The sequence below is a fragment of the Protopterus annectens genome, chromosome 5.part0, assembly GCF_019279795.1.
Source record: "Protopterus annectens isolate FY-2018-M chromosome 5.part0, PAN1.0, whole genome shotgun sequence".
NCBI lineage: Eukaryota > Metazoa > Chordata > Ceratodontiformes > Protopteridae > Protopterus > Protopterus annectens.
Window position 1 is genome coordinate 1,235,641,360 of NC_056735.1, and position 24,547 is coordinate 1,235,665,906.

General features: G+C 42.4%; 1 protein-coding gene across 1 annotated transcript in view; it reads right to left on the minus strand.

Moving 5' to 3' along the window:
• LOC122801612 (baculoviral IAP repeat-containing protein 8-like) overlaps positions 1-24,547 on the minus strand; it is a 160,543-nt gene that overhangs the window by 63,468 nt on the left and 72,528 nt on the right. Inside the window, exon 3 of the mRNA XM_044071088.1 lies at positions 358-549. Within this exon, the coding sequence (XP_043927023.1) occupies positions 358-505 (148 nt within the window). The 5' untranslated portion in view covers positions 506-549. The remainder of the gene's footprint in view (positions 1-357; positions 550-24,547) is intronic.

Sequence of the window (24,547 nt, forward strand, 5' to 3'; positions counted from 1 at the left end):
ATCTATTTTTACTTAACTCTTTCTGTATCTTTTAGGAATGCAACTAAATTCGACCCTGCACATGATGCTCTACCCAGTAAAACTATTAATACCCTTACTGATTTTTTTCTGCACAATATGTAGTCTTAATGTACTGTATGCATTAACTTACATCTGGGTCTCAGTCAAAATGAAAAAGTCCTCAGGATCAGTCTACTTATCAAGACAATAAGCAAGAGAATAATTTAATTTTCTTTAGTATGCAGTCTAATTCATTCAGTGTTTTTAGCAACCAGAAGAATGTGTGAACACACCATTTTTTCACTTCAGATGTTGCAAAAATGCTTGTGTGCAATGCTGACAGCATTTGAATCTTACCTTCTGAATGCTCCATGTTTTCATCATCTGATTTTCCTTCTGCTTTCAGCAGATCTGTTACCAAGGCTTGCACAGTATCATAATTCTTCCCTGTTTTCTGCAGTTTTTGTTCCACAACAGCCACGATCTTTTCTAATTCAAAACCCATGTCCCTTACATGTTGTATTACAGCACTCTGCACTGTGGCACCCTCTAAGAAAACAAAAGCCAGAGATCATTGTGTATACAACATGTTTTGTCCCATGAAGAATTATGTACAACTATACTTCCACTTTGTGATCAACCTACACTGGGCAACACTGTTATTTTAAGTAACCGTGAAAGTTTGAAGTATACACCATCATCAATGAGTTCCATATCAGACCAAAAAAAAAAAAGGCCGAAAAAGGTGACAGGATTAACACAGAATCCAGTTATTGCTCTACACCCCAGCTTGAGAAATTATTCCATCGCATACCATAACGGACTGACTACTATTGAGCAACTATCCACATTCTTTACAGTGGCTTCTTAAAGGCAGAAGGGAGGACTGTTGTCTACTCAAATTGCCAAGCCCCAAGATAAAGATTAAGGCTCCTCTATCACAGCAGCATAAGGATGGAAACAAACCAGAACAGGACTCTTTTTGCAACAACTTCCCCCGACATCAGGAAAGTACAGTTGTGTAAGAACTTACTATAACAGTAGATATCTTACTGACTACTGCTGCAGTATTCCAAACAGATGGGTTATCGCTGCTTATGTTCAGCCAGGGTACCAAAGCCTAAACCCTGCATAAGACAAACATCCAAAGTATGACCTCAGATCATGAGCAAAGGGATACACAAGTGGACGCATGAGCATAAATCCTCAGAGTATCTCCAAACTAGCAGCCTGAAGACATCGAAGAAGAAAAAAAGTCAGCTAGGAGGGGAAAAGCAGGAGATGAGAAGGGCTCCCCTCGGTCCTGGAAGTTAAACAGCATCAGAGTAAAAAAATAAAAAAAATAGATGAAAAGAGTAGAGAAGGTGTGCAAGAAAAAATACTGCAACACTGATCAGTAAGAAATCTACCACTATGATTAAGTTCTTACACAACTGTACAGTGTTATGACCAAAATCACTGTTGCAGTATTCCAAACAAATGGATGATTCACAATGTTTAAGGGAGTAAAAGGGTAGAAAGCTGAGAACTGTCTAAGAATCTAGAAATGGCTGACCTGGTGAAGGCAGTTATGGGCTTGGAAAAGGTGTCCATTCTGCACTGCTTAATGAAACTGTGTACTGACAGCCAGATGGCTGTTTCCAGGATTGTTCTGGAATCTACCACATAGTAGAAAGCTCCAGAATAAGCCACTGTCTTAGTAGAATGGGCCTTTGGGAAAGATGGCAAGCATCTGCCACGGTAAGTGTAGCAACAAGAAATGGACCTATAAATCTAGCAAGCAACAGTCTGGATACTGTCTAGCTCAGCTTAGAGTCCATTAAAAAAACCAAACAGTTGGTCTTGCTTGTAAATAGACATAGTCTTATCCAGATAAAATCAGAAATCAGAACTGTCTGTGTACATCCTGGAAATGTAGACTTCTTTCTTTCCTGCTCTGAAGGTTGGGAAAGAAGGTGGGCAGGTTGATGGCCTGATTAAGGGACATCTTGTTTTCCACTTTAGGCATGAAAGAGGGACTGACCCACAGGGACACCTAGTTCTTATGAAAGATAAGGAAGTGGGGAGTAGCCATGAGCGTCTGAAGCTATGAGACCAGTCTAGCACAAATGAGGGCTACCAATAAAATGGTTTTCCAGGTACAGAATTTTAAAAAGGCGAAAGTAGCTGGTGCACAGAGGTACAGGGAGTTTCTTCAAACACATAGCTAAGATTCCAAGAGGGAGGCACAAGTTTCCTTGGAGTGTTTAAAGGCAGGACCTCCTTCAAAAAATGTTTGACCTCAAGCTTGGACATAACAGGATTAAGGTAAAGACAGGCTGATATGGCTGAAAGTTGGGCTTTAATGCTAAACTGCCTTTTATGAACTTTCACAAATAAGAAAAAGTACAGTTTTGTACCTACCATAAATGTAAATGTTCGAGTGCTAATACAGCTGCAGTCATAACAGATGGGTTCTACTGCTGTCAGGCGGGTCCTCGGTCGGCCGAATTCCAAAGTCTAGGTCCGGCATCGGTTGTCGTCGCTTCTTCCCTGACGTCAGTGCGACGGGGGTATAAAGGAACCAGCCAACGCCATTTTCTTCAGTTTTTCTTGCCCCAGATGTCAGGTGCCCCCAGAAGGAAGGCAATACATAAATATGTGTGGTAATGCAGTGCAATATAATCAAAATACAGTAGTTGCAAGCAAATACATCATAAATGAATACCCCAATCAGGTTGTATGAGGATATGTTAGCCTATAGGCCTGTCCCAAGAGGGGAAGGAGGGAGAGAAACCTGGACTGCACTCGAACATCTACATTTATGGTAGGTACAAAACTGTACTATGTTCATCGTGCATACAGCTGCAGTCATAACAGATGGGTAGAATCCCAAAGCTAAGAAAGGGGTGGTAGGCACTAGTTGGAACTAGGAGGAGCCAAAATGCCCTGCAAGACTGCAGTGGCAAAGCCTGCTCTAGATTTGGAGTATAATGGTAGGTTGCAGTGCTTGGAGAAGGTATGCACAGAACTCCAAGTGGCTGCTTCCAATATATCCTTGGTAGGAACTCCTCTGAGGAAGGCTGCAGAGGTGGCTGTTGCCCTGGTGGAATGAGTTCTAATGCCTGTAGGAACAGTTTTGCCATGAAAGGAATAGCAAAAGCGTATGCAGTGGGCTATCCATTTTGAGATAGTCTGTTTGGAAATTGGCTTTCTCTTGAGATCCTACCGCATAGGCCACAAAGAGCTGTTCTGATTTTCTGAAAGGCTTTGTTCTGTCCAAATAATAACGCAGTTGTCTGTGGATGTCCAAGGAATGTAGTAATCTCTCCCCTTTGTTTTGAGGATTAGGATAAAAAGTAGGTAAATGTATGGCCTGATTTAAAGCTAACCTGGATACCACTTTAGGCATAAAGGACGGGTTGGTTCGTAATGAGACTCTGTCCTGATGGAAGATGATAAAAGGCTGGACAGCCATGAGAGCCTGTAGTTCTGAAACTCTACGAGCTGAGGTGATAGCCAGAAGGAAAGCTGTTTTCCAGGACAAATATTGCAAATCTGATGAGGCAGCTGGCTCAAAGGGAGGCAAGGTCAGTTTTTCCAGAATGAAATTAAGATCCCAAGCAGGTATTGGTTGTTTCCTTGGAGGCCTTAAATTCTTAGCCCCTCTGAGGAACTGTCTTAAGAGAGGGTGAGAGAATAAAGGTGGATCAGTGTTGTATTCTGCTGAAATGGCTGAGGCATGGATTTTGATGGAGGAGAAAGAAAGTCCACTGCTTAGCAGTTCAGCCAAACATTGTAGTATTTGAGGTAAATTCAGTTTTCCAGGATCCTGGCCCTTTTTCTCATTCCAGACACAAAAATGTTTCCATTTTGCGGAGTAAGCTTTTCTAGTTGATGGCCTTCTGGCCTCCAAAATGACATCCTGCACCTCCTTGGAGAGTAGGGCCTGTTGTGATGCTAAGGAATCTTCCATGCGGCTAGATTGAGTGTTTTTAGCTGGCTGTGAAGAGTTTTGAAACTGTGCTGAGTCAGAAGAAGAGGCATTAGAGGCAGGGTCCATGGTGGGGAATGCGTCAGGCTCCTCAGGAGTGGGTACCAGTGTTGCCTTGGCCAGTCTGGAGCAATGAGAATCATCTTTGGTCTGTCTGCTCTGGTCTTTAATAGAACTTTGGGCAGCAGAGGAAGAGGTGGGAAGGCATAAACTGTCATTGATTTCCAACTGAAAGAGAGAGCGTCCACTCTCCAGGCCTTTGGATGCGAGATCCTTGAGCAGAATTTTGTCAATTGATGATTCTTGTGGGAGGCAAAGAGATCTATGTCTGGCCTTCCCCATTCTTGGATTATTTCTGTAAAAACATTTGGATGCAATTTTCATTCGTGTGGATCTGTCATATTCCTGCTTAGGTTGTCTGCCAGCGTGTTTTCCTTGCCTGGCAAGTACTGTGCTTGTAGTTCCATTTGTAAGTCCATGGCCATGTTCCAAAGTGACATGGCCAGTCTGCATAGGGGGTAAGAATGTGTTCCTCCCGGTTTGTTTATGTACCACATAACTGTGGTGTTGTCCGTTCTTATCAATAGTTGACCTGGTTGTAGAAGGTCCTTGAAAGCTATAATAGCATTTATTACTGCTAGCATTTCTTTTTGATTGATGTGAAGGTGCTTCTTTTTGGGACCATTTGCCCTGAATGCACCGATCTGTCATGTGCGCCCCCCCAGGCGTAGTCCGAGGCATCTGTTGTGATGACTTGATTTGCTTGAGGCTTGCTGAATGGAAGACCTGCGTTTGTTTGACATGCTTGAGCCCACCACAGAAATTCCTTTTGCAGACATGGAATTAGTGGTATTATTGTTTCCAAACTGTGGCTGTGTTGAGACCATATGTTTTTCAGGTACCATTGTAGTTTCCTCATATGCAGCTTTGCACATGGGATTAATAAGATGCAAGATGCCATGAATCCCAGAGCCTGCAGGATTTTCCTTGCAGTCAGCCTGGTGCAATTTGCTAGTGTTCTGAAGTAATGAATTAGTTGCCCCTGCTTCTCTGGCGTGAGGTAGGCCATCTGGGTGTTTGTGTCCAAACTGGCACCCAGGAAAATTATCTTCCGAGAGGGTATTAGTCTTGATTTCTTTTTGTTGACTGTGTATCCCAGAGAGTTCAATAACATTATTACATAAGCCAGATGTTTCAGAAGAATGTGCTTGCTGTCCGCTTGGATCAGGCAGTCGTCCAAATAGGGGTATATTTGTATCCCTTAAAGTCTGCAATAGGCAATTACTGATGCCAGGCATTTTGTGAATACTCTGGGCGCAGCAGATAAGCCAAAGGGCAATGCAGAGAATTGATAATGTGTTGAACCTGCAAAAAATCTGAGGTACCTTCTGCAATTTTGTCTGATTGGGACATGCAGGTATGCCTCCTTGAGGTCCAACGTTACCAGTCAAGACTCCTTGCCCAGCATGGGAAGAAGTTGCTGTAGAGTGAGCATCTTGAATTTTGGTACGAGTACAAATGTGTTTAGGATGGATAGATCCGAAATAGGTCTCCAATCTTTTCCCTTCCTTGGCACCAGAAATAGCCTGGAATAAAAACCTTGAACTTGTTCGTGCATAGGTACCTCTTGAATAGCTTTCATGTTTATGAGATCTGTAATTTGCCTTTGTGCCTCTGCCCTTTGATTGTGTGGCAGGTTTGGCATGCCTCTCATTTTTGGAAGGGTGTGAAAATGGAATTTGTAGCCTCTCTTTATAATGTCCAGGATCCATTTGTCCTTTGTGACAATATGCCAATTTTTTGAAAATAATACCAGCTTTCCTCCTAAAGGGGCTGCCATTTGAGACCTGGTTGACATGCAAAGGGGAAAGTCATTGGGTTTGCTTTCTGAAACACTGCGAGTTGTCCTCACCACCTCTTTGTGTAGGAGCTTGCCATTGTCTGCCTCTAAACGATCCTTGGGCTTGTCCTCTGCCCCTCGGGCGCCTGTATCTGCCTCTTTGGGGTCTGTCTGTGGCAGGAAAGGACCAGTTTTTGGAAGGCCAATTTCTACTGAAATGTGGGGGTTGAACCTGTAGAAATTCTTTCACAGTTTGCATTGATTTAGCCTTTTCCTCCATTTTCCTTAATACCTCCTCAGCATTAGCACCAAATAGTACATCCTTTTGAAGAGGGGCGTCTAGTAATTTAGCTTTGACATGATCAGGCAAGGCTTGTTCCTTGAGCCAGGCATGCCTACGTATGACTGATCCTGTAACAGTAGCTCTACATGAGGCCTCTAGAGCATCAAAACCACATTGTAAGGTATGCTTACCCACTTGTTCTGCACTATGCATCAAATCCTGCAACTCCTTCAAGTCTGGTTGTTCAGGTTGTGACATTTTACTTTTCAATTGTGAAAACAAAAACTGTTGGTATTTTAGCATATGAAACTGACAGTTTAAGGCCCTCATAGATAAGGTAGCCGAGGTATATACCTTTTTTCCCCACCTTTCTAAGGATCTGGAATCTCTCTCGGAAGGCAATGGATTTTTAGCAATGGAGGCCTTAACTCCCTTGGGGCCCTGTGAGATGGTTTCTGGGTCAGCAGCATGGCTTTTGTATAGAAATTGGTGTGAGTCAGAAACCCTGTAGTACCTGCCAGGCTTAACTGGAGCTGGAGGTAGAGAGTACGGGTTAAGGCAGGCCTCTGAGTAAACATCATCCAGAATGTCCAAGACAAGAGGTATAGACAGAGGCCTGTGCTGAGGTAGCAAGAGAAATTCCCTGAGCTTTTTCTTGGAATCTGAATAACCCTGGCCTTCCCAGTGGAAGTGTTCTCTTAAGGTATGCAAAGTTTCCCCAAATGAGTAATCCTCAGGGGGGGATACAGAAGGGATGGACTCCTCCGCATCAGAGTCTTCAAAAGGGGAGTAGAATGTTCCTGATCATCAGAGTGCTCTGAAATAATGGAGCCCTGATCAGAGGAGGAGGAATCTTCCTCCACTCTGGGCCTTTTGTCCGGTGGAGGCTGAGAACCTCTGATAAGAGAAATTAAATCCTCAGCCATTTTAAGCATCTGTTTCTTAGGCATGGGGCCTGGAGATGGGCCCTGTGTAGCTGGTCTCAGAGTGCATGGTAGCTTTAGACTTTGTGAAAGCCTTGATGGAGAAAGAAAAGGAAGGTCTGAAAACACCTTGAGTGGAGGTGGACCTGTCCACATTCTGAGTTTCAACGCCAAGAGTGGCTTCGGTATCTGTAGTCGGGGTGTGGGGCGAGGAGCCTGCGACCTTGGGCACAGGAGACACCGTCAAAGAAGTGTCATCGGTAGTCAGGGGCTGCGTAGGCGCCTCGCTGAGAACTGGACCACGTGTAGTCGGCTTTGGCGTGGTGTCGGTAGAGGCCGCGGACCTCATGTGTCGGTCCTTGTCTTTGCGTTTTTTAGACAAAACCGGAGTCGGAGTATCCGACGACATAGTATAGTTAAATGCTTTCCCAAAATAATGCTGGGCGAACTCCGCCCGACGCTTAATAGTGCGTTTGTTGAATGTAGCACAAAAGCGACAGACCGAGACGTCGTGGTCTGGGCCTAAACAAGGTATATAGAGGGAATGGAAATCCTTATGCGGTATTTGCTTCCCACAAGAAATACAATTATTAACTTTGTCTGACATCGGTCTGAGGCAAGAAAAGTTTCCCCAACGAGGTACTTAGCTTTTAAGAAGACTTTGGTTTCCAAATTTTCGTAATCTCAGGAGCTGGCCGACCGGCACTTGCAAACTGCTTCTGCTTCGGGCACCACGCGGCAAGAAAGACTGAAGAAAATGGCGTTGGCTGGTTCCTTTATACCCCTGTCGCACTGACGTCAGGGAAGAAGCGACGACAACAGACGCCGGACCTAGACTTTGGAATTTGGCCGACCGAGGACCCGCCTGATGGCAGGAGAACCCATCTGTTATGACTGCAGCTGTATGCACGATGAACATCATGAGGAACCTTACATTTTATGGGATATGAGTATTTAGCTTGACACCAGATTGAAATTCTCTTCCATTTGGCTATGTATGATTTTTAGGTAGTGGGTCTCATTACCTCCTGAAGAACCCAAAACATGTCCACAGAAAATCGGTGTCTGGAAGGGATCAGACTCCAATTGTCCGTAGATTAGGATTTAGGATAATAGGCTGGAAAGAAGCAAACAGTTCTTCCATTCTGTGATCAGGCCCACTTTGTGGGGTAGCTTGTGGTTGACTGCCCCAGTTAAAATATACATAAGGGAAACCAATGTTGCCTTGGCCAAATGGGAATCACCAGTAAAAGTCGTGTCTTTTTTTGGATTTTTATCAAGACTTTTGGTGGCAGAGGAAGTGGAAGAAAGCGATAAAGAAACATTTATATTCAGTGAAAAAGAAGGCATCTGTCTTTCAAGCCTGGGGACAAGGAATCTTCCTGCAGTAAAGAGGAACCTGATGGTTTCTCTTTGAGGTAAATTAAGTCTATCTGTGGTGTGCCTCACTATGTCTAGGAAGAACTGTTTGTTGAGCATTCACTCATGCATGTCTTGCATGGACCTGATGAGGGAGTCTGCTAGGACACTGTCCTGGGAGGGGATGTAACCGCTTGTAGAGTCATGTTCACTTTGATGGCATGGTCCCTGGCAATCTGAGCCTGCCTGCACAGCTGATAGTTATCTGTGAACTCTCTTATAAAACACAGTTTCCAGAGATGGGAGAAGACCTGTAGGCATTAGTAAGAGCCCTCATCTCTTTCAAGTTGATGTGTTCTGACTTAAGGGCAGCTTGCCAACAACCCTGAACCTTGTGAGTCCCCATCCAAGCTCCCCCCCCCCAAACCTCACCAGTGGCATCTGTGTGCAGTTCTTACCGAAGTCTGTACTTTGAAGGGTAGGCCTGGATTGAAATTCACCTGTGCCACCCACCAAAGGATCTCACTCTTGAGACATGGTATGACAACATCTGTTTGCCCAGAGGGTGTGTGTTGGGACCATACCATTTTTTTTTAGGTACTACTGTATTTTTCTCATATGCGGCCTAGCAAGTGGAAGCATAGGAATGGTTACTGCCATGCAAACTAGGGTTCTGATATCTCCCATTGCCAAGCAAGACTGGAGAAGCAACAGGGATTTCGATTACGTTGTGAGGTTCTACACCTTCTCCTGGATTACGAAGGTCTGCATGTTCTTTGGGTCTAATCTGCAACCCAGTAAAATCAGGTCTTGAGTGCACAGAAGGAAGATTTTTTGAAAATGACTGAACTCTAGTAGTAGCAGGAGGATGACAGTGAACTTGAGGTACAGCTATAGGATCTGAGGCAATGAAGCCAGGATAAGCAAATTGTCTAGGTAAGGAAATATTTGTACTCCCAGAATACTGCAACTGGAGCAGGCGCTTTGTAAAAAACGTGTGCGTGTGTGTGTGTGTGTGTGTGTGTGGGGGGGGGGATTAGAAAGTCCAAAGGGCAAAGCAAAAAACTGAAAATAAGATCAGCCAGTAGAGAATTTCAGGAATTTCCTGCAAGAAAGGTGTATGGGAATACACGCGTACTCGTCCTTCAAGTCCAAGGACACTAGAAAGGCCTTTGGAAAGATAAAGGGAAGATGGGCCTGAAAAGACAATGTTTTTAAAGTTGGTATCTTCAGGGAGGTGATGAGCTGATGTAGGTCCAGTATGGGTCTCCACTGTCCATCTTTTCTTGGCACCAACAGCCTGGAGTAAAATTCTCTTCCCACAAAATGAGGAGGGACTGCCTCTATAATGACTTGGGAAAGTAAGTCCTATAAGATAGGAGGGAGAAGGTGCAACTGTTTTTGTGGAAGAGGTAGAATGACTTTGAAGGGACAGAGCTCCTTCCAGTGCATTCTGTAACACTGTTTGATGATGGTGAGTACCCACTTTTCTGTAGTTATCTTTTCCCAGTTTGATATCAAAAGATTCAGTATTCTGGAGAAGTGGAGAGTGGAACTGAGGGGAAGAAAGGAGAAAAATCATATAGACTTATCTGTAAAGGGACGCCTCTCAAAGCTGGGGTCCCTGTCATTTTTTCCCCAGGAAATCTCTTCCTGGGTACCTTCCTCTACTTCTGACAAAGCCTATTGTCTCTTCTAACAAAAGAAGTGGACTTGGCGGGGTAATTTCTCAGCTATCTAGGCAAAGATGCATCAAGAATTTGTCTGCAGTCCTTCATAGTCTTACTTTGTTCTTACAAGATCTTAAATAAACTAGCTGCCTAGGGTCCAAAGAGAATGTCTCCATCAAAAGGGGAATCTAGGAGCTTTGCCTTGAAATCTTCTAGAAGAAACTGAGTAACCAGGTGCATCTCCTAATAACAGAGACAGTAGCTGTTCTGGAAGAGGCCGCAACAGCACCATAGCTGCATACTATTGACTCTGTTGACTCTGGTCAACTGAGTGGCTAGAGTTACCAAAGACAAGATCTGTTGGGAGTCTGACCACTCCATGTCAACTACCACCTTTTCAGGTTGCCAAGGACAGACAGAAGGTATCTGGTCCCGTGGTCTGCTAACTGATAGGCCTGAAGGCCAGGACAGAAGAACCTTTTTTCCCCCCACATGTCCATGGCCCTACTGTCCTTATCTAAGGGTAAGACATTGGCATTTGGCAGTAGCTTAGAAGGATTATACGAGGCTAAGGTGACATCAGAAGGGTCAGATATAGGATTCTTGAACAAAAACTTAAGTTCATCTGGAACTCTGTAGAATCTATCAGATTTCTCAACGGGTTGGAAATAGAGTCCAGAGCACAGGATGTGATGTGAAAGCATCAAGAAAGGCCACCAGGGCTGGAAGGACTGGAGAAGTAGTTGGTGTACCCACTTCTAAAAGGCTGTAGCATATTTTCTGGACAACAAATATTTGCTTTGATTACCACTAAAAATGTTTCATCACATTCACAATGGTCTCTCAGAAAGATGCCTCTTCCACAGGGGAATCAAGGAAGAGGGAGTTCTCATTGAGGGCAACTGTCCAGGTGAGTGAATTTGAGAGGAGTATGCTAATGAATGATCTGAGTTTGAAGCCTCCTCCTCCTCATCCCCAGAGGATGACTCTACAGTAATCTTCTGTGGAGTGGGTAGAGGGGCTGAAAAGGAAGGAGGTTTAAGGGCTGCAGTGACCTTAAAAAGCCCTTGGGAAAAGTCCATCCACTTCTCCCCCTAGAAGGTTGTGGGACAGGGACATCCTTGATCTTCTGGCATTTTTTTCTTAGAGCGACATCTGCATTAACCAGGCGTGGGATCTCTTCTCATACTAAAATCTGAAGGATACCTTCTGGGCCCTCTGAGACCATCTGTTAATCCCCCTTCATTTTAGCAGTAGTACCTACTTCAGATACGCACGTCTCAGAAGACATACTTGCTTCCAAAAAGGCTGCATTTGAGGGTGTTTGAAAAAGAGCCGGACATACTGCAGGTTTTGCAACCTCAGCAGATATGTCAGAATCTGCCTGGGCAGACTGAAAATCAGGCTTAGGCCTTTTCGTTTTTTTCTTTGTACCGGACGGTATGTCAGGAGCGGAGGGGTCCGCCATCTTAGACTGGACCAACCACTTCAGATGTTGAAGGACAACAAATGGGAGTGCAAGATTTTGGATAAAATGACTGACAGACGGAACAAGATTTGTAATAGTGGTCCATGCCTAAGCAGAAAAGGCACTGTAAATGGAGACCTATGCAGGGTACCTGCCTACTGCACTCACACTTTCACGTCCTAGCAGACATCTAACAAAATCACAGATAAACACTTTAAAAAAGAAAAGGAGGTATCCCAACACGGCACTTATCTGAACCTGAGAAGAATTACCATACAGACGACCATGCAAAATCCGACAGACAGGTGCAAGAACAGAGTTCAGACTGGCGTTAGGCAGTCTAAGGATTATGCATTTACATCCACTTAAGTACCTCTACGCTCACTGGCTGAGATCTTATGTTGGATGTATGGCTTATGGAAGGTTTGGGCTTTGGAATCCCGGACAGACGTCAGCTGTAATAACCCATCTGTTTGGAATACTGTAAAAATGATTTCAATCTAGTTAACTTACCATTTTGTGGAACCATAAGTAAACAGGAAGGAGCACAGGACTTTTACTGCAGGATTATTCCTGAAACAAAGGTTGTATGGCTGAATGGCAATGGTAGGAGACAAAGGGTTGTGGCTGAATACACAATGTCAAGAATTAGGGAAGTGACTAGGAGCATAGCATAGCGGTCTGTTCTGGGTACAGAGATGGTCAGTGCATTAGTCTCAGATATATCTGAAGAGAGGGATGACAGAATCAACTTTTTTGCTAATGTCACAAAGATAGAAGAAGCAAAGTAGGACGTGAAAAAAGCCTATTAAATTATATGAAAGTAAGGAGCAAGAGGGGAAAGGTAGCACCAGGGGATCACTGCAGGCAAATGCAAAGTACTGCCATGGGCAATAACAAACCCTGCTGTAAATTATCAACTAAGACAAATGAAACTGATGGCGATAAGACAGGAAAAGGATCTTGTTGTGTTGTTCGCAAAAGGACTGGACCAATGGGGCAAGAGTGAGAGGGCAGTGACAGCAGCCAATAATATGCTTGAGGGGTGCTACAGATTTAAGGGGACAGATTCCAAAAGCGGTAAGACTTCCAATAAGCAAGCAGATGACACCTTAGGGCACACAAGGAAATGGACATCAATCTGCTTGAAGAGAATTGGAAAAAGGCTCTCAAACACATTTCTGAGACAGAGGGGAAAGAATAAGACCAGGGGTTAGAGGACAGATTGCTTCTCAAGTGAAACAGAGAGAGAGAGAGAGAGAGACAGAATGTAAAAGAAAGACAGGGTGGCATGATATCGATGTACAGGACTATGTCAGGGAAACTGGAAAGAATCGCTCTGAATACGAAGGACAGAAGGGGAAGGAGGGGTCACAGATAGCAGAACACAAGTACTAACTACTCCTTGCATCTCTGGAAGCACTTTTTCATAGAGAGGGCTGTGGATCCATAGAATGGGCTTCTGGAATGAGTGTCAAAGAAAGAGTCCACAAGAGGAAAAAGAGTGACAGGGGTAAAAGGAACAAAAGGGAATCAGAATGTTAAGGCAATTAAACAGCTTGATTAGATAGCCTTACTCTTTCCTTCTGTTGGCAAATAAATTTAATACAATGTGAACAGGCCAACCACTGCATGAAGAACATTCCTATTACCAAAGTACCTGGGGTTCTGAAGGAAGAAATAAAATCAGGAAAATCAGTTATGTGAATTACTCCCATAAAAGTTAAAACAACAGCCTTAGTTATATGGGTTATATCCTACACAAGAAATAACAGCCAGCCATCTTCTAAAACTTAAGGGGAACTTTTGCATGACCAGAACACTGCATGACCAGAACACTGATGGCTTAAGTGGAGCTGTAGAAATTAAGCTGTCATTGTAGCAATCCCTTCAGAGCTTTCATGCCAAATGAAACAAGGAGACTAAAGCCCTGAAGGAGGGCATGCTAAGAAAGTAAAATTCAGTGTCCTGGCCTGGCAACAAAAGACATACAAAAAGTAAGGAGGATGGAGCAGTGATCATTCAGACATCTACTGTTATTTACTTACACAAGTGAACTATGCTTATCATTTGACCACTGCTGCAGTAGCCTTAGCAACATGAGTAGGAAAATGAAAGTTATGTACTTACAATAACACTAGATCCATGCATCTGCTTCTGTCCTCCTTCACTGATGAGAGCATCAAATCCATATGGATTTGACATCAGCAGCTTTAGACTTTCAGATCCAAGAGTCAAGCTCCCCAGGTTGCCTGCCTAACAGAGCAATATATCTTGTTAACCCAACAACATATACACAACAATATGGACAAAGAAACAGACCAAGGCTGTAATAAGGAAAAGGCTCTGGGAAGGTCCAGTGCAGTCAAATCAGGAGACCAGTGAAAGCTAAAGTGAACATTTGGCAGATGAATGGAAGGAGGGGAAAGCTGAGGTCAAAATAAGACAACAACAACAAGGACCTAGTGTTATGGTACATAAAGCTTTTGTATCTGATGTTGTCTCTTCAGCCCATCCTCAACTGATGGGCCAGAGTCCCCAGCTACTTAACCTCTTGGAGGTCTCACGGAAGGATATTCTAGAGGATGGTGAACCAAACAAGGTCCTACACCTGAAATGCAAATCCAGCTTGTAGTAAGATATAAAGATATGCAAAGTAGATCAGGTAGCTGCAGCACTGACGTCATCAATAGTGACTCTGGAGAAGAAAGCTGTGGAAGCAACAACCACCCTGGTAGAAAGAATGAGCTTTAGGATTGCAGGGCAAGAATAACCATCCTTCATTATATACAAAATAAATTCTGACAACCACCTGTAAAGGGTTACTTTAGAAACACCTTTCCCCACCTTGACAGAAGATAAGGAGACAAAGAGAAACTCTATTTTCATAAAAGTTTCTGTCTGATGTAGGCAAACTCTCAATTGATAATGTACATCCATCAAATGTAAAGTACACTCCCCCTTGTTGAAGAAGTTCAGAAAGAAAACTTAAAAGTAAATTCTGAAGCTACACTGAGAAGAAAGGTAGGAATAGTTTGTAATGACACCCTATCTTTGTTAAATATCAAATAAGGCAGTTTACAGAAAGGGCTTGAAGTTCTGAAATTCTTCAAGGAGATGTGACCGCTACCAAATAAAGCATCTTCCAGTAAAGCAGCAGGTTAAAAATAGGGATTTTGTCAAGCCTCGAAATAAAACAGTCACATCCCAAAGAGGAACAGGGTCCCTTAAAGGGGGGCAAAGAAGAAAAGTACCCCTTAAAAAGGCTTTAGATAACTTCAAGGAATGAATCTCTCTCTCTCCTGCATGAAAGTTTGAGGTGGCAGCCATATGAACTTTAACAGTAGGAAAACTAGACTCTTCTTGAAAAAGATTCATGAGAAAATCCAAAACAGCAGGAAAAGGGGCTGAAAATGCACCCATGCCCAGTTAGAAGCCCATATAGAAAATCTTTTCCATTTACTTCTGTAAACCTTTCTGGTGGAAGGTGTCCAAGAGGATGTTAGCCTATGAAGTACCAGAGAGGAATACCTGGACTGTCAGGCCATAGGTGAAACTGGAGAAACCATGCAGTTAACTTTAGGGCTGCTATGTCCAGTTAAGGCTTGCTGGATGAGTAAGACAGATTAGGTCCGGGATAGGGTTCAACACTCAAGGTGGGTTTATCAGAGAAGACCAGTAATATGGAAAGCCACAGCTGTCGAGACCAAAAGGGAGTGATGAGGATTGCTTTTGTCTTGCATCACATAGCTTTCTGAAGAAATGTTAGTGTGAGGGCAGTGAAGGAATAACCTTAAGGGAGACCCAGGGACCAAGTGTGGACAAGAGCATCCCTTAGTTACTCACCTTCCTGGGGAATCGGGGAGAAGTAGCTGCTGCACTTGGCCCAGTTGCTGAAAATCTGTTCCTCCATGTCTTGATTGAGAGACCACTTGTGAGGAAGAATGGATCTGCTCAGCTTGTCCAATAAAACTTTGGTTTTCCCTGGGATGTGCATTACCACCAAGAAAGCAATGGAAAGGCACTGCACCACTACCAAACCCACTTGGCTTCTTGACATAATGAGTACGAACATGTTCGTCCATTTGTTGATGTACCAAACTACCAACATGCTGTGCTGTGTGAAACAAAATGACACCACTGAGGAGGGAGCCCTACAAGGCCTGCAATAAAAGGATGAGGACCACCACCATCTCCAGGACACTGACATGCAGACTGGACTCTAAAGAGGACTGCCTTTCTCATGAAATGCCCCCCATCCCAACAGGGAAGTGTTTGTAGTCACTGTGGTCAGAGGGATGGTAGAATAAAGGGAAGACTCTGGAGAAACTAGAGGGAAGTCCAATCACCACTGAACATGATGCCTACATATACTGGTGAGACAAATGGGAAAATGCACAAGCTAGAACAGCATTGACCAATAAACTGCAAGATTCTACTTTAACACTCTCAAGTAGAATCTGGTGTCAGGGACAAGAATAACAGAGGCTACCATAGATCCCAGGAGACACAGGATGCACCTGGCTGGAGGTTTCTAGTGGGAGAGAACTGTTGATGCTTGTTGCCAGAGTGTTAAAACTCTCAACTCCAGAAGTCTGGCTATTTCTAAAGTTGTATCCAGATGGGACCCAATGAACTCTATTGTTTGAACACGATCCAATTCTGATTTTCCCATACTGATTGTAATGTCTACATGCTTGCAAAGCTGGAGCAAGGAATCTGTTGCTTTGGACTAACAGATTCCTGGTGGAGGCAGTTATGAAACAGTCATCCACATACAGGAAAACTCAACTCCTGTTGTCCGAGGTGAGCTGCAACCACTGCCATGCACTTGGCAATCACTATGGTGACCAAAGGGCAGGGCTCTGAACTGGAAATGACTGGTCCCTAGTGGAAAACAGAGGGACCTTCTAGACTGCCTGGCTATTTTTATGGGAAAGCAGGTATGCTAAAGGTCTGCCGAGCACATCCAGTCATCCTTTCTTAGGACAGACAAGATGGATTGAACTATGACTATTTGGAATTGCATCTGTCTGAAATATTGGTTAACTGACTCACAACCAGGATGGGCCTGAGGTCCCCATCTTTCTTTGGAACCAAAATGAAGTTAAACAGACTCCAGATTCTTGATGGTTTGATGGGACCTCCTGGACGACTGGGAGAAAATCCGCTTTCAGCAAGGAACATCACTTATAGGTGGGGACTGGAATCTGATTTGCAATAGTCAAGACAGATGAAAATATAACAAAGGGCGGTAGATTTGTAAAAAATTTATTAAATTACCTGGCATGGAAGATGTGAGTTCAGTACTAGGAGTTCAGAGTGCATTTACATATTATTCCCCAAGATACAAAAATTGGGCTCGGCTAGACAATTTACTTTACACATGAACGTATGCATTCAACTGAAGGTCTTGATATGCCCCCAATAACTATTTCAGATCATGCACCAATAATAACTAAAATAAAAACACAGGGTAATGAAATAGAAATGAGATGCTGGTGCTTTCCCACCTATCTGTTGCAGAGAGAGGAATTTAAAGAATGGGCAGTGTAAATTATTCAGGCACTATTAGAGAAGGCAAACAACTTCTGCAAATATAGCTAGGGAGTAGGATAAAATTGAAGTGGAGTTTAAAAACAGGGTGGGTAAGAAGTAACAAAAATTATTTAGAGGGACTGACAAATGTTAAAGTATTGCAAAATAGGGGGAACTGCCGAATGCCAAACTGAAAATAAGGGATTACCTCAATAATATGCATGAGTTTAGAAAGATTGCTGTTAAGCAAATGTTTTTTCATAATAATCAGAGCACAAAAACCTTTAGTACAACAACTCAGGCAACAGCAAGTTGGCAACACCAAGCTTACGGAGCCTATAACAATGAAGATAACAAGGGATCCTATAGAAGTATTAGAAATATTTTGGAAATTCTATGAAAGTCTGTATAAAACAGATAAATGCAAAGACCATGAAAAGGTACAAATAGAAATGTTTATGGAAGAATTAAATATGCCAATGGTAGAGGTAGAGGAAGCTCAATTACTAACAGGATAGGAGGAGATGAGTCCCCAGGAATAGATGGTACTCCTGTGGAAGTTTGGAAGCTGGGAGGAAAATATGATAAAGATATGGAAGGTTTTAACAGTATTTTAAGAGGAGTAGAAGTACCAATATCCTGGAAGAAAGCGGTGTTAGCTGCAATTCCTAAAAAGGGTAAAGATCCATCAGATCCAACTTCATACAGGCCCATTTCAATACTAAACCATGGTTATAAAGTGTTTATGTCTATATTGGCAAAAGGAATGGCAAAAGTGATGCCAACATTGATAGATATGAATCAGTGCGCTTCTGTGGAGGGGAGACAAACATATGACAACACTGACAGAACACTGATGATCCAGAAGGAAGCAGAATGTATGAAAATACCACTGTTGTTGGTAGGTCTTGATGCAGAGAAAGCATTTGACAGAGTAAGCTGGGACTTTATGAACAGAGCAATGGAAGCATTTGCATTCTCTGACAAAATTATAAGGCTGATTAGGAGGATATATGAGGGATCAGAGATGAAAATTTAAGTGGGTGGGGTCCTCTCGGACAACCTCTGCTTCAGCAGTAGAACCAGGCAGGGGTGTCCTATCTTCCCCTTTGGTACATGCTTTATATTTAGAACCAAAGACAGATAAAATAAGGGACTCAGAAATTCAAGGATAATTTGTATGGTAGTCAAGAAAAGCAGACTATTTGCAGATGACATTATTTTATACCTGGCAAAATCAGAAAGGGAGATTACAGTGCTGTGGAACATAATGAGACAGTTTCAAATCTTTTCAGGATACAAAATGAATGAATCTAAAACAAAGGCAATATCAGTAAATTATGTACCCACATACAAACTGGTTCATAAATATCCATACATATGAGGACATGATAAAAATAAATATTTAGGAGTATGGATTAAAAATGATTCTGGTGTGGCAGCTAATGATATGTGGGAAGAGACTAAACAAAAGATAATACAAAAACTGAGAAAATGGAAGCTCTGTTCTTATGGATATCGATAATAATATACAAGCAGTTGAAATGTTTTTAGTCCCTTTAGTCTTATACACGTCAGGCATATTTTTTTTTTATCAACCAGAGGAAAAACTATTTAGCAATTAATAGAGTTGAAGGATTTTATCTGGGAGGGGAAGACAGCAACAGTCAAGTGGGATAAGCTTATACTTCCAATAGAACAGGGCAGATTGAGATTACCCAATTTGGAGGGGAACTTCAGAGCAACACAGTTAAGGCTCATATACATAGCACAAGCAGAAAACTATAACTCAAAGTGGAAATAAATGATGATGAAACAAGGAGGAAGCTCAAGAAATGTGAGACTGGACATTGGATGCAGACCTTTAAGCAGAATAACAATAATCATACAGAATATTATATTCATAAAGTAACCGAAAATATTCTAAGAACTAAGCCAACACAGGCATGCAGAAAGGAGGTTCTGACGATAGGGGTGACTGCAGTTAGGAATACATAGACAAGTGGGGGCTGGAATTGAATGGGAGAAAAGTGGCAAAGGAACAAAGATATTGGGAGCAAATAACTAGACAGAGAAAGGAACAGGAAGATGCCAACAACTTATTTGGACTGCGGCTTAGAGATTGCCTTCCCTATCAAGGATTGATATCAGAGTATAGGCAAAGAGAAAGAAAGGGTAGGGTCCTAAATGAAAGACCAGCACTGGTAGAGTTTTTAGTAGAATCTAGAACAGAAATTGTCGTTAAGAAAGGCATAATTAATACAGCATATAAAATAATGTATGACAACTATAAGAATCAATCAGGGGAAGTTAGAAAGGATTGGGAAGAGAGACTCGATAAACAATTCACAAAGAAACAATGGGGGCAATATATGTATGTCTCCCAAACACGCAGCACAGCCCAAAAGATTTAGGATCTTTTCTTGGAAGTGTTTACATAGGTATTTTTATACCCCAAGTAGATTCCAAAGAATTTTTCCTCAGGAAGACATCAACTGTTGGAGGTGTGATGGGGAAAAAGGGGGCTGGGAACATATTTTCTGGGAGTATAATGAGTTGACAGACTTTAAAGATTCCCTGCAGACTGCTGTTTTGGAGCTGTTGCGTGAGTAAATTGGTGTCAACAAAATTATTTTTTTTTGTGCTATGATACAGAATTGGAATTGACTAGATATGGTAAGGCCTTGCTGAGTCTAATTATGATGGCTGCCAAAAAAGCAATTACTAGAAAATGGAAATCAAAGTCTAAACCACGTTTACTAGGAAAAGCAAAGACAGTAAACAGAGATGAAACAACTGGAACTGGTGTCTTTAGAAAAGGGTAGGAGCAAATTACAGAGGAAAAAATGGGAAGTGTGGGATCAAAACATGGAGGAAGAACGATGTTTAAAAGAAGGCAGGACATGAATGAGCTATGTAATGGGTAAATGAATGACTGGATAACTGATGCATGTTTGCAACTACAGTTGTGTCGGCATGGTTTGTAATGTATACTGTTTGCAACCGAGATTGTGTCACTATGATTTGTTTTCATTCATATAAATGTAAGATTGCCTATGTCATACATGATTATTTAATAGAGATTTTTTTTGTTTACAAAAACAAAACAGAATCATCCAGTCAGTTGTAACTGTTTTATGTTGGGGTGTACCATTCATCCCTGATGCTCTGTGAGTGGATCCAGTATATGAGGAAGCTTGTGGTAACTGCCCTTGGTCAATTACATTAAAAGGGAGAACCAACTCTGACTGGGCTAAAAGGGGGTTGCCACAATGATCTTTGGTAATACTGAATCTTTAGAAATAACTTGGGAATCAATGGAAAGGGTGGAAATGGATACAGGATAATTCCTGACCATGGCAGTGTTAGAGCGTCTGCTTTCCAAGCATGGCTGAAAAGATGTCTTGAAAAGTATTGTTGTCATTTCTCTGTCTGAAAGGAGGTGAACAGATCTGCTTGAGGTGCTCCCCACATATGAATCAAGTTCTGGAAGATCTCTGCATTCAAACTTGAGTGTGTGTTCAGGAGCTGCTTAGTCTGTCTGATATTGTGCTTTGCTCTGATGGAATGTATGAGGCCTAAAGAGTCAGAGAATGCTGTACAGCCAGCTCCCATGCCATCACTGCCAACCGACAAACAGGGTAAGGACCTTATATCCCCCCCCCTTGCTTTTAAGTACCACATCACTGTAGTGTTGTCTGTGATCAATAGAACAGTACCCACAGTCCATAAATTGCAAAGAACTTTTAAGATATGAATCACTACCAACATATCTTTTAAGTTTATGTACTCAGGACCCCACAAGCTTTGCACTTAAACTCCCATGGACACGGCTCCCTGTGCAAAATCTGAAGCACCCATCTGGATAGACTGGGCTGGTATCTGAGACAGAAAGGGGGTCCTGGATTCAGAGACAGTTGATCCCTCCATCACCACAGTTCCTGTTTCACAAATCCCAGTACTGGTACCAGGAAACCCAATGGATGAAAGTACCAGGTCCAAAAATTCTTCAAGTTTCATTGATTTTCCTCATGTGTAGTCTGGCTAGTCGTATCTTGAGGATCACTGATGCCATGAGTTCTAAACTTTTGAGTAATTCTCTTGCTGAAGCAATGTCTACAAGCAAGAAATACAAGAAAATACCCTGATATGTCAGAACTTTGTCTTCTGGCAGGATGCCCATCCTTTTTACTGTGTCTATCCAATACCCCAAGAAAACAATTCATTGAGGGGGTGTGAGGGAGAACTTTTAAAGGTTTAATTTGAAGTGCAGGTGGGAAAAGAGAGATGCAACCTTGTCTAAGGAGTCCAAGCACCTGGATACAACATCTGCACAAATACACCCAAAATAAGAAAAAATGTGGATGTCTAGAGTTCAGCAATAGGAAACCACTAGGGCCTGACACTGTAAACACTTGAGGTACAGTAAACAGCACAAAGGGTATTGCAGAAAACTGGTAATTTAAGCCAGACGCAGCAAATCTCAAAAAATGTCTTGACACTGGGAACAACAGAAATATGATAAGCACCCTTGAGATCTAGAGTAACTATTAAACAGTGGTCTGGAGACAATGCTAGAATCAACAGTAAGGTGAGCATTTTGAATTTTGGAACTTTTGCAAAGGTGTTTAGAAAGGACATATCTAGGTTTTTAAATATTTTTATATGTAATTTCTCAGTCTGACCACATGGGGTCTGGCATCTTGAAGCAATTCTGATCGTTTAGTTTGCCTCTAAGCATCCCACAATGCAGTGCTCATCTGTAAAAAGTTACATCATGCAGGCCTCTTTCTTCCTAAAGCTCCTATCACTGCACTGATTTTGCATGCCTACACTGCTGTCTTTCAGACAGTTTTAAGTAACATTTCATGCCATTCAGTGACTATTTAAAATACAGACAATGCAAATGCCAAATAACAGACTTAATGCTGCGTCTTTTTAGAATGACTAAACTGCAGTCTTTTGTGAAGCCTGAGTTGTACCGCTTTGTCTCATCTCCCATCCCCCTTCACACTTAACTTCCCTAGCTGTCAAAGTGCTAAGGGTAATATGAGCTGCTACCTGCGGTGATTCACAGCTCACAGCAGGAGACTTGACTCATGTACTGTTTTTCCTTGTTCTAGCCTTTACTTTCTGTATGAGTAGGGGAAGGACCATGGAGCTGTGACATCACAGCATGGGTGGGTTTTTACCACGGTCATGATGTTGTCAGTTTGGGGAGAGAATTAACCAGAAAACTACCTGTATTCAGTGGCCTTGATGACATCAATGAATTTAAGACTTTTTCAGGGCGGAGTAAAAGTTTTTTGAAAGTGAATCCACCAAAGTACAGTAAGGTACTGTTCTAGTGGAAAGAAACAATCAATTTAAAATATTTTAAATGTTGTGTTGTTTATTCACAGCAGGTACAATAAATAGGGAGAAAATGAACAGAAAACTTAAGCATTTAATAGAATCCCATTTCGTCCTTTAACTGGAATTTTTGTTTGTTCTGCCTTTTAAAAGAAGATGCCTTGTTTGGGGACAACCTGGTTATATTAAACATCCTACATACCCCATGCATTAATATGCCTCTATCATCTCACTGTTTGACAATGTGTAACAGAAGGCCCAAACACAAACTCAGAACTTGGAGGTGTACTCAAAACTTCAGCTTTTAAATAATATCAGAAGTTATGATTAATAGCCAAGGATACTGTATTAATACAACAGGAGAAATAGCAGCTCCCAAGACTATATCTGCATACTTAACCACACTCTCAATGCAGGTTTCGAAACAGGAGTCAAATTAGAAACAATTTCATTCTATAAGACTTTTGCTCTGCAGTATGCAGCAAAATCATCCAAACTGTACTTGTACTGTAAAATATATTTCCCCATATAGACTCGATAATAAGAAGTTATGTACCTACCATAACGTTCCATGTTAGTTGTCTTCTCTCGCCTTCTTTCTTGCTTGATGGGTTCGGAGCCGATCCCTCGGCTCCGACTCGGCACTTGCTAAAGCTCGAGAGTCACTTTTACCAGCTCGAGGCAGCCCCATATCCCATGATGCAAGGCGGTAAGTACCCAGATCTAGTTTGTTAATAAAGGGCAATAGCACCAAGCATAAAATACTTCCCAAAGGAAGAAGAAACTTACAGATGGAAAAAGGACCAGGTCTGAATGGTCTTTAGCATAATAGTTTCTTATACAAGGTCTGTCCAGGCCAGGGGGAAGGAGGGAGGGTCGCAAGAAAGAAGGCGAGAGAAGACAACTAACATGGAACGTTATGGTAGGTACATAACTTCTTAATGTTAAGTTGTCAATCTCGCCTTCATTCTTGCTTGATGGGACCGCGTCCCTAGCACCTCTATCCTGGGTGGCTCAATGGAACAAACTCTTGAGGACTGTAGAGCCAAAACTGGCTCTGTCCCTGGAGGCCAAGTCCAATTTGTAATGGGAAACAAAAGTGTGAGGAGTGGCCCAAGTGTGCGCTGCACAAATAGTGTCCAAAGGAAGTCTAGCTTGAAAAGCTGTAGAAGTAGCTAAACTCCTAGTTGAATGTGCTTTAGGTTTTGAGCACAGCTGTTTTCCCCTGAGCGTATAAATTTCAGTGATGACCGAAGAAAGCCATCTGGACAAAGTCACTTTAGAAACAGGAAGGCCTTTTTTATTATCCGCATAGGAAACAAAAAGTTGATCAGATTTTCTAAATTTTTTTGCTCTGTCCAAATAATATCTAAGTTGACGGTGGACGTCAAGATAATGTAGCTTTTGTTCAGCTCTATCTGAATAGTTAGGAAAAATACAGCGAGATCAATGGATTGATTCAGATTGTTTTTTGAAGCGACCTTAGGTAAAAAGGATGGATTAGTTCTCAAAGATACTCTGTCTTTGTGAAAAATCAAATAGGGTGGTCGAACCGAAAGAGCATGAAGTTCAGACACCCTCCTGGCAGATGTAATAGCCACTAGGAATAAAGTTTTCCAAGAAAGATATTTCAGGGAACAAGAAACAGCTGGCTCGAAGGGGGGAAGAATCAAGGATGTCAGCACTAAATTTAGATCCCACTGAGGAGGAGGATTTCTGATTGGAGGCTTTAGTAGGAAAATTCCTTTCAAGAAGGCCCTGCAGAGCCTATGGGACATAATATTATGATCTGCTATCCCGACATGAAAATTAGAAATAGCAGCCAATTGAACTCTGACTGTGGAAGAAGAGGAGCCTGCATGAAAAATCTCTGCTAACAAGTCCAGAACTGCCTGAACAGGGGCAGTAAAAGGATCAATATTTTGGGCCTTAGCCCAATAAGAGAAACGTTTCCATTTGCTTGTGTAAATCCTCCTGGTAGAGGATTTTAGTGAAGCTACTATGATGTCTCTAACTGGGTTAGAGATCAAAGGAAGCCTGGCTAAGGAAGGAAGTGGAGCAACCATGCTGTGAGGTTGAGAGAAGGGATTGACCGGTGCAGCTGACCGGATTGGTGAATCAGAAGATCTGGCACTGGGTCC